This window comes from Drosophila virilis, chromosome 4 (genome assembly GCF_030788295.1).
Source record: "Drosophila virilis strain 15010-1051.87 chromosome 4, Dvir_AGI_RSII-ME, whole genome shotgun sequence".
Classification (NCBI taxonomy): Eukaryota; Metazoa; Arthropoda; class Insecta; order Diptera; family Drosophilidae; genus Drosophila; species Drosophila virilis.
The window spans coordinates 5610490-5625532 of record NC_091546.1 but is presented as its reverse complement, the minus strand read 5'-3'; the positions used below and the strand labels follow the sequence as shown (position 1 = coordinate 5625532).

The window sequence follows — 15043 nt, the reverse complement described above, 5'->3', positions numbered from 1 at the left end:
TTGAATATGTTTATTTACCTAAAATTTGGCATTTAATTTATGTATGACGAAAATAATTTGCCAAACTTGAAATCTACGCAAAAATGCAAAAATGCAGCTTTTCTAAAAGCTTCTGTTAATAACTTTTTATCATTTTAAGCTGTGTATATCTAAAAATATATATATGTTCCTTTGATCGAACTAAATCTTGCTCTTGTGCGCATTCTCACATTTTGATTCTAATCATAATTAGCGCACACGAAACAGTATTACGAAGTTCACCTTAAAAACTCGCCAAGCAAAATGTGTTAATTAACTCATTAGCAGCAACAGCAACAGTAGCAACAACTGCAGCAACAATAACAACTATTGAGAGACTTGCAAATGAACAAAGAATACATATAAGCAAGAAACTAACATTAAAAGTCATTTAAAAAAGAGCTCAACAATTTCACAACAACAAGAGTTGTAAATCAAGTTTTTCCAGTTAAGTCCGCCCAGAACCTTTTTGACATATAGATAATGTTGAGATTTGAGATGAGTTGGGATTTTAGATGGATGAGCTGCTGCTGCTGCTGCTTCTGCTGCTGTGTTGGATTTGCATTTTGTGTCTGTCGGACTGCTCTATGATAAAAGCTTGGTTTAGTTGCCGCTAAAACGTGAAACGGTCGCAAACGCAACGGCTCGAAATAAATTCCAATATTTCTGCGCAATTTTTTGCACGTTGTCGGTTTTTTTATTCGTTTGATATTTAAATAGCAAAAATACGCGACATTCTCTTTGTTTCAATCCATTTTGGTTGTTGTTGAGGTTGTTGTTGTTGTTGCTGCATGTGACGTCGCTTAATTAGTTGCAGTGCTGCACCCTTCAGCCCGCTGCTCCCCCCTTTCTCTTTGCGCCACTGATTGATGTCAATTTATTTTTAGCCATTTGATTTTTGCCAATATACGCGTTTTTTATGCCGGCCGCGCGACATGCGAACTGTGCTTCATTGTTGTGCCGCCGCTGGGGAAAAGTGAAAAACAATATATATACACATATACATATATGTATATATTGAAAAAAGAAAATCAAAATAAATCGATTTAGTCTGAAATTAAATTTTAATCGCTATGCAACGACGCATGCCGCAAAAGTGAAACGAAAAACAATACTACTTGCTACAGGGTGACACTTGAAAACAACAACCTGAAATATCTGGCAAAGTCATCAATTAGCAGATTGTTTGATTGCCGAGCAACTACCGTGAGTTTCAATTCTAATACTAATTAATTGTTACGTGCTGAATGTTGATAATATTTTTATATACTACATGCATACATACTATACCAATCTAGCTTTAGTTGGTTGCTTTATAAACAACAAATTGTTCTTCATAGACTCTTTGTAAAATAGCATAAGTAAACTCTAAAAAGCACTTGCTAAAACATTAATTATGTTTAGTATTTTGGTAAAAAACTTCTTCGAATAATGTAGCATATGTATTTGAAGAACCTAACATTTCTCTATTCCTCCACGCATCCCTCTCATTATATATTTATCCTTTATAACGATCTATTAAAATCAAAGGAACCTTTTTGTTTCTTAATACAATTTAAATTTAAAATTGTATACATTCATTTGAAAGTATTTATAAATATAAATATATTTATACAATAAACCTTTTCTTAACTTTAACTTATTCGAAAAATATGCTTTTGAGCTTCTACGTTAAATTTTTACTACCTTTGTATCTATCTAGTTACAGAGTATATGTTGGCCATATTTTTACAACTGAGACTTGGTAGGCCCAAACCCTGACCCACCCTATAAAGAGCAAAGCAATGCCAACTTTCTATCTCATTCTGTCTTTCTCCACTTGGACTCTATGCAATTAAATGCCGAATACCTTTCGTTTTGCTCATTTGCGAATCAATTCTTTTAATTCTTTGGGCACCTTTTGTCTCCTGCTTTGACATCTGCCTGTTTACGTCCCAACTATATATAGCGGCAAGTCAAATCGAACTATTCGATCTATAAAAGCAGCCCATGACAGACGTATGGCCTGCAATCCGAAGGAAAACTCGATGCCAGCGCCTGTCTAGAACCAAAGACAAAAAGCTAAAAACACGCTAAAAGTGCGAACCAAAAAACACGCTGTGCAATTCTGACAAAGAAATAAAACTAAATGTTAATTGTTGTTAAATAGCAAATCAGTTAAAAATATTTATTATTTGTTTCACTTTAATTGTTAAGCGTTAAACGTTAAATATTTCAATGCAAAGTTGAACGTGCGTGGCTAAAAAGAAAAAAAAAGCAAAAATTAAAGCAAAACGTTGCGTGTTTTTAGTTTCAAAACTAAAAAATAATAAATATAAATAATCAAATCAAACCAAGACGAACACAAAAATCAAAAAAAAAAAAAAGCAAGAAGTGTTAACCTGACGCTAATTGTTTAAAAGTCAACGCTGTCGTTTTTAATATTTATGATATTTACTTAACGAATTTCCACTCACTCAATTCGCTATATATATATTTATAAAGTACTCGATACTTACATACTTTTTCACTACAACGGCATTTCGAAGCTTTTTGTGTGTTTTTAACGCTCGCTCTGTGTGTGTGTGTGTTGCGTGTGTGTGTGTGCTCACTCTCTCTCTATCTGTGTGTGTGTGTGTGTGTGTGTGTGTAAATAAGTGTAAAGTATTTTCAAGAATTTTCTCTTCTTCGTCGCCAATCGCCGTCGCCATCTCGCCAACTGACATGATAAATAATTCAGCTGCAATTGGTTTCGTAAATAGCCAAGGCGGCAGCAACAACACAGCAGCAGCAGAGAATGGCAACTGCAGCGGCAACATTCACGCCAGCAACATCAACGCCAGCAGCAGTCAATTATCGTCAGTAATTGAGAATTTATCCAATAATAGCGACATCGCGGCATTGTCCTCCGCATCATTGTCATCGTCATCGGCATCGGCATCGACGTCGTTATCGTCATCGTCATCGTCATCGGCATCGGCATCGTCATCATTGCTGGCAACCTGCAGGTCGCATGCCACGCATAAATCCTATCCGCCAATAAATTCAGCATATTGGTTGCCATCGTCGCATCCATCACCGTACACAGTGCCAGGTATGCAACAGTCGCTCAATTGCCAGCAGCCAGTCAGGTAGTCAGCCAGCCAGGAACAGCAGTTGCTCCATCTCCTTCTTCACCAACCACCTCCAGCTCCAGCTACAGCTCCAGTTCCAACGACTCTACATAAAGCCTTATACAGCTCCTGTCCATCTTCATTCAACTCTTCTGTTCTGTCTGTCCATCTCTCTCTCTCTCTCCCACACTCTTTCCCTCTCTCCTGTCTCTCTTATTGATGGTCTGTTGATGTTGAGTGTTATCTACCTTGTTTCAGTGTGTCCTGGGAGCAGCAGCTGTCCAAATTGCTCTGGCACCAACTTACATGCACATTACAATCCCCTACACTACCTCGCTGGCGCACTTTGGCTCTGCCCCTCATTGGTTGCCTTTAAAATGGGGTAATTAAAGCAATTTATTGGCCTCCAAAATTGCCAAGCAGTTGTCATTAAGTAAATGGCCCAAAACAGCGCGCGAGACTTTTGTTGCCAAACAAGCTGAAACCGGGCATGGGATTTGCCTTCAATTTGACTAAATGATGTTGCCAGGTATCAGACTGCATTGGCATTTGAGACTTGAAGGGAATATCAATCAAATTGGAGTGCGCTTTTCAGAGGATTTAAACAAACCAATAAGCAACAATAAATGTTTGTAGGACTTGAAAGTGAAAACATTTGAACATTTGTCCCAAAATATTAAGAGTAGTTAGAAACATTAAAAGCGAATTTTAAAAACTTTTTTTTACATATATTAGTGGAATTTTGAGCTTATTTGGAAATTAGCAGAACAATTTAAATTGAATTTCTATATGCATTAATGTATCAAAAATTGAATTATAAACTCCACAAATTTTTTTTTTGTTTCTGATAGCAAAGTGTTTTAATGTGCAAGCGAGCACTTTATTAAATAGAATTAAAAATAAATTTATTCCATTGGTAAAATAATTTATAATGTGTTTAGCCATAGTTTTGTTTACTCCCTTACAAAATATGAACACACATTTGTTGACTTTCGCCAAGTGCTTCTCAACTTTGCTCAGATATACATTTATTCACACACGCATCACTACTTTATCGAGTGTTGTGCGTCAGTTGAATTGAGAATTTCACGCACTGTTAAACACAACATTAAGTGTAAAATATAAATGTTCACTTATGCTATATATGTCAGCAACAGCAAAGATGTGTTGACAATGACAGGACCAGGAAACTGAGTTTAATTTTAAGCCTCAGCCTGAGTTCTGAATCCTGAGCCGGTTGCCGGCTCTGAACCTGAGTATTTCAAACAGCTAAAGTGTCGTGCCAGCAGCACGCACATGTCAATGCAGGCACACAGAAACACACACACACATCCAGCCCCAAACACACACATGCACACTTTAGCTACTTTCACATTGAGATACACACGCACACTCTCTCTCTCCTCTTATCTCTTAGTTGGCCAAACGTCGGGCACAGATTGTTTTTGTTAACTTTAACCGACAAAAGGAGAAAAATACAAACTGCACCAGAGCTCAAAGTGTGTGCGTGTGTGTGTGCGTGTTAATGATGTTAAAGTCAAGTGTAAATTGTGGCCAAGTGGGCGGGCGCATTGCCAGTGGGCGTGCTCTCGTCATGTCAGGTGTGCGCCAGACAATGCCATTGACATGATTTTTAATATGTTTGGCATATGTTTCTTTTGTCTTTAAATGCGAAAAAGCGACGACAAACAAAAAATTGTGCATGATGCGGGGCAATGCGAAACTGTGGGGGTTGCGACATACGGTAAAGTATGTCATCAACGCGTAAAGTTCATAAAAACGCTTCTGGTTAATTGACATTAAAATTTAAAATTGAGCCGGAAGCATGTTGACACAATATCATGCGGGCGATAAATCCATGAAAATGTTATGAACAGGTGCACTGAGATACTGAGCAAGTCAGTTCATATGCTTAACAATAACCCGGGTTATGTGTGTGTGTGGACGCATTTTAATGATATTAACTCTTAAACTTTAAAAATATTTGGCCGCTACTTGTGCCTACTGAGTATAATGAAGCCATCTTTTCAATTATATTTCACAGTTTTTTGCTAAAATCATTTGTTTAAACAACATAAATAAAAGATTCAATTTTTGGCTGAGAGGTATGTTGCTTCGAAATCTGGGCTAGTTCATGCATGTAGCTTTGTCTTAGTCACTGCTTTTCAAAAATTAGCGTAAAATATTGCACAGATATCCGATATTTACTAATATTACTTTTACTTGATGACTATTTGAAGAATCGATTATATTGAGGGTTTTCTTAAATACTTGCAGACAACAGTTTTCATTGTCCATTGTGTCTATCGATAATATTACAAATGAAATCGATAGTTGTGTCGATAATTTTACCTCTTCCCGAAAACGCCACATCTACTCTCTATAATATATGCAGCTGTCATCCCTTTATAAATTTTCTAACTGCATTCTGCTGGCACTTCATAAATCTAACTGGCAAACTGGCATGCAAATTTTAACTGGACTTTAATTTTCTGCTAAATTAAACGCCAAATGAACTGGCCACGTAGCCAGCACGTGACAGGCATCCCATTTTAGACCCCATTACCCAAGCCCCAACCAAGCCGATCTCTTGGCTATTTAAACGAGCTGTGTGTGTGTGTGTTTGTGTGTGTTGTGCGAGGCGCATAAAAAATGTAATTTTTCGCACACACACAAATTTATAACCTTTAATTGCTTTGACCCAAAAACGCAGCAGGCGGTGAGGCGAATGTCTCTCATAGGATCTGGTTGCCTGGCTCTGGGTTATGGGCCATGCAGCAGAACTCGGCCACAAAAACCACATTGCCTATGGCCTGCATAAAGTTTTTAGCCCCAAAAACCACCCTGGCCGACCCCCCTGCTGTTGTTGCCTAATGCACTTTCACATTTGGCGCGCGCGTGTGCCATTTACCCACATACAGCCTGCCGTGAGTGTGTGTGTGTGCGTGTGTGTGTGCGTGCCCGCATACCACCCGCTGAGATAGTTGTGAAGCGTCTGCCGTGTCCCGTTTCTAATCCACGACGACGCGGACACTGCTCCTGGTTCCGGCTGCATTTCCAGTTGCCCCGGCTAGTTGCCATTTTATGCAAATGAATTGGTTTTTACTGAAATACTTCACACTTTGTTTGCCTCAACGCGTGCAGCCAGCGCGAACTGAGTCGACCTCGCTATCGCCGTTGCCGCGCCTTGTCTCGAGGCTGTGGCCCCTGCCCCTCTGTTCCTGCCTTGGCGCCAGGATACAGCGTGACACTCGCTGGAAGAGACCACAGAAGCGGCAACTGAACTGAACGCCTGGCATCTGGCTTTGAGTGGCAGACTGTGCAAGTCTGAGTGAATGATTGCTGCACTCGCTGACTGACTGACTGACTGACTGACTGACTGGGTGACTCACTACCCGACTGACTGAGTGTCCAAGTGAATGACGTTTGTCTGCTTGCAGATATCTTTGGAATGTCAGCTAGGAGTTTGGAGTGTGACCGACCAGCCATTAAATCTCTAGGTTTAGTGCTATTTTATGGAGTAACCAGTTGAAGCAGGAAGCTTGCTGCTTCACCACTGTCACTAATTTTGGGTATTGACGATGATTTTCTATTGTAAGAGGCCTGTTAATATTTTTCTCTCACCCGTTGCCTCTTATTCTCAACTCTTTCTCTCTCAATCTCAATTGCCTTTCTTTTTTCGTAATGTTTCCCTTAAGCGTTGCCTTTCTACGCGCTTCTTAAGTAAGATTTTTTTAAAATATATAATTACGTTTAAACATTTCCCTACCTCTTTCTCACATTTTCATCGCCTATCTTACGCTGAAAAGAAAGAAAAAAGAAACTATTAGCAATTTCTCTCATTTAGCATATTTATGATATTATGAACATTATTATCATATGTGAATTCAATTGTCTTTAAATTAGTTCAATTGGCACATGACTGCTCAAAATATCTTCACATAACATCAATTTTAATAAAATTTCACTATTATATCCCAGACAAGTTGTGTGTTCCATTTTTTCGTATTTTGTACTCCCTCCCCATTTTACCATAAACCAAACTCTATTTGCATAAATGTCACATGTTTACGCATTTCGAATGCGTCGCATAATTCAATTTCTTGCATAATAAAAAAAAATCGACCTTAACGTCGTTCGATGTCATAATCATAACCTACAGGCAGGACACATGCCTACATCCTACATCCTACATCCTAATATCCTTAAACGAAGTCCCAAAAAAAAAAAGAAGAAGAATAACCCCACCAAACCCATAAAATGCAATAAAGGAAGTTGAAAGTTCCGACACAGAAACCCATTATCACAGTTACACACACGCACACACGCATTGTCCGATCATTGGGCAAAACTTTTAACCCCTCACATAATGGACATCATGCAGGACATTCAGTATTTTTTCTTTTTGGTATGTGTTGTCCTTTGGCTGACCCTCAAAATGTGTAAAAATGCAAATAATTTTTGGACTCGCCTCGTTATTGTTATGCTCTTGATAATGCTGTTGTTGTTGTAGTTGTTGTTCTAGTTGTTGTTGTTGTTGTTGTGCAGTGCCTTCTATGAAGGCAAGTAAACTATGAAAACATGTCCTTTTTATTGCCTTTACATGGAAATTTATATGCATGTAGTTGTGTATATTTGCGGCAGCAGTTTCAGTTGTGCCTTCAAATGGTTTTTTGTGCATGTCGAGGGAAAAAGAATGGCTTATTTTATTGGGTTGTTGTTGCTTGTATTAGTTGTAGTTATTACACACCCACACACACACACTCACACACACACGCACGCAGGATATTTTGGCTAGAAGGTTGACTGGATGGGCTCAAAATGTCATATCGATTTATTAACCTGTGTGAACTATTGTCTTGGTTTCTGTCTTTCTCTCTCTCCTTCTCTCTGGCAATCTCTGGTTTTTCTTGTGATAAATGTGTTTTAGTTTCTTGAAATTGCTCGTTTTCTCGGTTTAGTGTTTGAATTTATTTCTTTTCTTCTCCGTGTGTGATATGAATGTCCTTTGGCTTCAGTGAGAACTTTCACTCTTTCTCTCTTTCTGTCCCTCTGTCTCTCTGGGCGACACCCAAAGTGTTGGCAGTTATGGCATAATGGAAATTTATGCGAAAACTTGCTACCCTTGCAATTATCCTTGATATATGTATGTGGCTTGCGTTAAGCAGCGTTCAAGCTCCCTTTTCGCCACTTGATATTCAATATTTTTGGAAATAGATTAAACGCAGGGAGACAAAAACAAATTTCAATGCAATTAAAATGTAAATTTCGTTGCCCCAAAAGTTTATGCATTCGCAAACAGAATAAGGAGGCAAATGCGCCAAGCCATGGCCAAAGGATATGCTAAAGGATGCTTTCTCTTGCCTGTATCTCTATCCCTCTCCCTTCCTCTCTCTCTCTCTCTCTCTCTCTTTATGTAGCCAAATCGACTGCTGCTGAGCGGAAGCCAAATGCTTGAAAAAATAAAAATTTATACAAAAGATGGCATTGGCAAAGCGCTCAACAAACTCTTGTAGAGCCCGTGCAGTAAGGAAGTCGGGCGGGGGGGCAGGAGGTGCTCGATGTGGTTCTGAATTTAGGTAAGCTGCGCCAATTGAAATACATATATAGAAGGTTCGCATTAGACAACGCGCAGTGAATACTTCCTTTTTATTCGCTTTTAGATCGAAACAAAAAAACAATTCGTTTAGTTTACCTTCATAGCAGCAGGGTTTTAATGTTGTGTTTATTGTAGCTTCCTTTAACTTTCCTTTATGTCATCTATTATTATTCAAATTAATTTTAATTTAAAATTAACTAGTTGTTATGTGAGTAGAATTCAAAGCATTACGAATACGTTTCCTTCCCGGAAAATTATATTTGAAATCTTATACGCTTAGCCATACTTCACGCATCGCATTTTTCGAAAATCTGTGAAGGCGCAGCACACCCCGAAAAGCGTATGTGGCCTGCCTGTGCTTTTAGCTGTTCCTTGTTCCATCCACTTGGCGCTGCTTGTTATCGCTGCGAATTCTAGAAAGAAACCCACTCGAAATGCTCGGCACACTTGAACACAGCTCCGTTCGCCTTCCCTCTCCAAGACTTGCGCGCTGCTTATCAAGTGCACACTTCAAGCTGAATCCAATAAAAAAAATTCCTTTTTGTGCTGCTTGCGATTAAAATTTAAATTTTTATATACACAAAGAAGAAAAATGAAAAAAAAAACCAGCAAAATGAAATGAGAATACGAATTTTTGCCATAATTTCTATGAGAAGAGCGCGGCGTTCGCTTGTTCCAAAATTAAATTTAATAATGCAAACCGAAGCGCTGAAATTTCATTAGGTGGCAAGGTGATATATTTTTTGGTCGAGGGCGTTTCACAGGTCGCCGAGTGTGTGTGGCTTATTGATAAGTTTGCTGCTGGGCTGCCGGCCGCAGCGCTTGATTAGATTTTAGCCAGCTAACCAGTTGTTCTACCTGCCGCTGTTCCTGCTGCTGCCTCTGCTTCTGCCTCTGCTTCTGCTCCTGCTCCATATGTGTGAAATGAAAACCGCAGCCACAACAACAACAACAAGGACATGAAGCCGAGAGCTGGCACACTGGGCGCTACATTATTTTTGTGAAAATTTGTTAAATATGCCAAACACGCAGCGATGCATGCAAAGTGGCCGACCAGCCAGGGCAACCATTCGGCAGCCCCAAACCCCGGGCAAGCCCAGCCACACCCACCCTCAGCATCAGCCCGGAGTCATCCAACCGGAGGCAAAAACCCAGCCAAGCCGAGGCTAACCAGCCGTGGCATTGCGTACGACACGCTTACTCGCTCGCTCACTCGCAGCTCGCTGCTCATATTTGTGACATAAATAAGCTAAGCCCCGGTTCCGGTTCCCCGTCAAATACCCGGGACCACTGAGCACGGGTACAGCCCGGTCTGTGTGCGATGGCGGCAAATATGACCCGCTTACATACGAAATCAACAAATGCGAATAGAGTCGCACCTGTCGCACAGTGGTAACAATTTAATTTTTCTACTTCTAACGTGACTCAAAATCTTTAAAAAATCTGCATACGACAGAAGAGAAGATTTCTAGAGTTTGATTTTTATTATTACCTTAATGAGAAGAAAACCTCAAAAAGAAAGCTGAGTATTTTTCATTAAACTATTCGCCGATATCACTGTATCACCATCATCATCATCATCAGCATCATCATCAACATCATCATCATCATCAGCAGCAGCAGCAACATCTGAGTCGATGTCAGGGCAGGGCGCGCATTGCGTTTGGGTTTTCTACGGTTCGGTTGGGTTTTTGTTTGGTTTGAGTGGTCGCTTGGTTAGTTGAGTTGCATGTAAAATGGCTGCAAGAAAAAAAAAATGGCTGCTTCTGTGTGTTTTTAGTGAGAGTGTGTGTGTGTGTATTGCAGCTGCACAAGTGGCCGCACTTTAGACGCTGCCGCTGCTGCTGTTGCTGCACCTGCAGCGTCATGCTTTATGTTTTCAAATTAAAGTCGAAAGCGTGGCAACACTTAATGTGCGCCACTAGAAGCAGATTAGTTGCATTAAGGGTGTTCCCGAGTCTTGGACCCGGACGGTCTGGGCCGGGCCACACACCGGCCATGGCCCATGGTAATATTAATATTTAAAATAGAAACGAAAAAGATGCTCGAAGGTGGCGCACAGGCGTCGAACGACAGGCTTAAAGTTGAAGTGAACTATTTTCCAAGCATTAAATATGAAATTAAATTGCACTTGGAAACTTGGCTTTAGCAAAGAAATGAGACTTGGGAAATAAGAGTTAAGGGTTGAGCTTGAAGTGGTTGAATGCAGTCAACGCTCTTGTTAGGATTGCCTGGAAAATGTTAATAGAAATGCAGTCTTCAAATAACCAAATAGGTTAACTTTTGTATGCCTTGAGAGAAATATATATATCATAAATATTTATTATATATATATTATATTAAATTGGGAAATTGAAAAAGTAGGAATTGGTCGGTTATGAAAGTCTTCGATTAAGTACAAAGTACATATTCTTCTTGAAGATTCCTTTCTCAATATTAAAGCATTACCCCTGATCCTTATATTGATCCCGAAATTATCAGAGAACATATCTCTAGATATAAATTTAAAATACTTCAGCTTAGCCTGTAAATTGCCAACGCCATTACTTTCAGATATTTACTGTAACTACCGCAAAGTCATTGCCACAGCAAATTTTTTTGATTGCAACAAAATGTGCGTGTGGCGTGGGAGTTGTATTTGTGGCTCAGTCTCAGTCACAACACACCATCCAAACGGGATCGACACGCATCAAATTCAATGAATTTTAAATGTTTTCTGCTGAATGTTGTTTTTGTTGTTGTTGTTGTTGTTGTTGTTGTTGCTGTTGGCTACAACTGGGATTATGATAATATAGCTCAAGTGCAGTTAGCTTTTGCCATTGCAGCTGCAATAATCATAATAATAATGCAAGTGGGGCGGCTGCCGGTGGCGCCGCCACGCTGTGTCGGCGGTTTGCATTTGATAACGATGACGATGCAGCTCTTGAAATGGCAATGCCAATGGCAATTCGACTAGCAAGTGGCAAAGGAATTGCAACAAGAGAGTGGGGCACGGTAGGGGCTTTATAGTTGATGCAGTAGATGCTGTTGCATTGCAGCACGTATTACTGGTAGAGTCTGGCAAGCACCGCAGTGCGCCCCTCTGTCTATCTATCGCTCACTGATACGAAATGGAGCTTACCTCATTATAATTTTGCCATTACGCTGAAGTACAAATGTATTTCACAATTGCATAGCTTTTGTGGTGCTTAAATTGTTACTGAATATCTATTTTAATGCTGATGGCGATGAGATGTTTAAATAAAAGCGCGCCGTTCTCCCACCTCGCGGAATCTGCGGGAGAGTTGCGAGTGCTAAAGTCAATATTTTCTATAAACAGCTTAATTATAATTTTAATTGATTTCCAAAACATATTTCGGTTACAATAACAACCATTACATAATTATAATAATAATCATAATTTTTCTCTGCGGCAATTATAAACAATAAAATAGAATTTTCGCATTGCCTAAAATTTGCTCTGCTCCATTCAAGCGTTAAAATAATTGTAATGGGTAACAATTGAAAATTTGCTGCCAGCGTACAAAAATAATTGCAATTGCCACAGAGGTGCTTATCACTAAAAGCAAAAACGTTAAAGAATTTATATATGTGGTAGCACAGGAGGGTTTTATAATTATGAGGCCCAACATGCAACGCTCGAGGAAATCATATTAGACAATCAGGTATGGAACTGGATCAGATATCGGTTCTCCAAGCAAATCTGTCGACATAGTAATCAGATTTGTGTAATAAAACCTCTTTAACATAATTAACATTTTCAAGTAAAGTCGCACAAGACTATTCAATCATTAATTTATGAGTAGAATCTCTCCCGGAGTCAAATAAATAACATTAAAACCTAACGTCATGGTATACTACTTTTTATCATTATTTCGATTATTATTATTTTTAGTAAAAGAATCAGATATGGCTAAAAGACTAGCACTGTCTTTTGGCCCTTCAGCTAAGAACTCGTTAGCCGAACCTCAGTTTATTGTATACTACTTTTTACTACTACTCAAATTCGTTCTAACATATCGTACATACATACCATTTAGTATTTTTTCAGAAGGGAATACACACTCTTTAACTACCCAAAAATAAATTTATCATTCCATTTAATACGCTTCTTTAAACATTACATCCGCACTTCAAATGCTTTTATCTGGTCCGACAAAAGGTTTACTCTTTTTGGCAAACAACTAATTTGTTGTTAACTTTAATGCTGGTTTGTTTCCCTAACATTCGAGCGTGAAAAAATTGCATTTTAATGAACTGCATTTAGACCAAATGCATTATTTAGCAGCAGCTATAAAAAGCTGCAGCAGCAGCAAACTTTTACTGCAACAACTGTTACTACAGCTGCGGCAATTGCTGCAACAAATCGTCCCAGCCAATTGCATATTTGATAACAATTAATTTGGCCAGTTGCGCGCTCGAGTTGCTTTGTGCAAATAAATTAGCTGACAATTTTGTGCGTATGCGTGTGTGTGTGTGTGAGGTGCTGAACACGCCCACATTATGTGTGGCCTTTGCAAATATTTGGCGCCATGTTAAATGTGCAACAAATTAGTTTAGCAAGGTGCTTAAAACAGTGCAAACGAATTTCAATTTATGCCAAATTAATTGAGCATTGTTCAGTTGTTCAGTTGCTGCGCAACACCTGGTCTGGCTCTGGCTCTGGCTCTGGGCCAGGTGGGCTGTGCGGCATCTCTAGTCGGTTCACAGGCCCATTGCAAACTAGGTTAAGCAACTGCTGGGGCAATGTCAAAACGCGAAACCTTGTCATCTGATAGTTTCGCGGTCTCAGACATTGACTTGAACTGAGGTTTTCAATTACACCTTCTCGGTGTGTGCTCGTTTGAAGGCTGCTTGCGGCTGGCGCTTCCGCATGGCGTTTTCTTCATGCTGCGATTAAGTTACCAAGGTCAAAACTAATGCAATGCCAACATAATTGTGACAACTGCCATGTGCAACTATATTGATATACACTTGATAAAATTACAAAATTAATCTTAATTTCATTTTATTTGAAATCAAATATGCTTTTTGTTGAACTGCCTTGTAATTTATTCTCGTAACTTTCTCAAAACAGATTCGATTGGAATACTCGATTTTAAAAATCTGCTTAAAATAAACAAAATTACAAAAAACAAAAAAATATATTTTCAAAATTTCGATATTTGAAACTTCGAATTTATGACTATTCTAAATTTCGAATTTTCATAACTTTGACAAATCTGGACCGATTTTCATGATTGATAACCTTTAGACCAGGTTTGATCTGAAGATGAACACTATTTAAAATGAATCAAAGAATTTTTTTTTCAATACTTTCAAGAGATTTTGATCTTTTGGTCATGGGTTAACCTTTGGCTAGTTGCGCATTTAAAATTTTAGAATTTATTAAATAAAATTTATTAATATACATATTTTGGTCGCCTTCTACCTTTGCAGAACGCAAACTGTTCGTGGGCATGCTAAATAAGAAGCTGAACGAGAACGACGTGCGTAAATTATTTGAAGTTCACGGCGCCATCGAGGAGTGCACTGTGCTGCGCGATCAGAACGGCCAGAGCAAGGGTTGTGCCTTTGTTACCTTTGCCACCAAACACGCTGCCATCTCGGCCATTAAAGTGGTAAGTGGCTGGCTTTTATAAACATATAATATAAATACAAATCATAATATGGGCAATACGCTTTTCAGACCCTGAGTCAGAACAAAATAATGGAGGGCTGCACATCGCCGCTGGTTGTTAAATTTGCCGATACGCAAAAGGAGAAGGAACAGAAGAAGATACAGCAAATTCAGGCGAATCTATGGAATCTGGCGACCAATATTAACATACCGCTAGGCCAGACGCCGACCACTGTATCCACACCGATACTGCCAAACCCACCGCAACAGCCGTCGCCGGTGATGGGCGCCGATGCGTTGACGCCCGCCAGCATTCAGTTGCTACAGCAGCTCCAAACAGTTGGACTGCAGCAACAGCTGCTTCAAGGTAAATATCTGTTCACATATATCCATAGAAATCAATGTAGCTGCAAAGGAAGCTTAGGGCTCTATTTTCTGATAGATTTTAGGCTCAGCATAGGCTCTTTGTTTTTTTTTATCCAATTCAATTTGCAATCTGGTTTGCGTCAGTTGAAGGTTCGTCTCTTTTTGGGCAGCTATATTTGCTTAAGGCTAAAGGTGACTAAAAACAGGTGACTAAAGGTGACTTAAAAGGGAAATATAGTTATGTGGCACAGATAAAGATTTAAAATATGGATAGATCGCCAATATTAGAATTAAAAATTGTTTATATATATTTATATTATTTATCCTATTTATATACCAAATCTAATA

The 15043-nt window shown here is 39.1% G+C and overlaps 2 protein-coding genes across 5 annotated transcripts in view; both read left to right on the top strand.

Moving 5' to 3' along the window:
- bru1 (bruno 1) overlaps positions 1-15043 on the top strand; it is a 135003-nt gene that overhangs the window by 102123 nt on the left and 17837 nt on the right. For all 4 annotated transcript variants that reach the window (XR_011416753.1, XR_004304739.2, XR_011416754.1 and 1 more), the window contains 2 exons: positions 14149-14330; positions 14399-14696. Coding sequence is in view for 1 of the 4 variants with exons in the window: in XM_070209313.1 (XP_070065414.1) it covers positions 14149-14330; positions 14399-14696 (480 nt within the window). In the remaining 3 variants the exon portion in view is untranslated. The remainder of the gene's footprint in view (positions 1-14148; positions 14331-14398; positions 14697-15043) is intronic.
- Positions 2722-3867, top strand: LOC116651712 (uncharacterized). Its single transcript, XM_032438646.2, has 2 exons — positions 2722-3091; positions 3369-3867. The coding sequence occupies exons 1-2, from the start codon at positions 2722-2724 to the stop codon at positions 3494-3496; spliced, it is 498 nt and encodes a 165-aa protein (XP_032294537.1). The 3' UTR covers positions 3497-3867.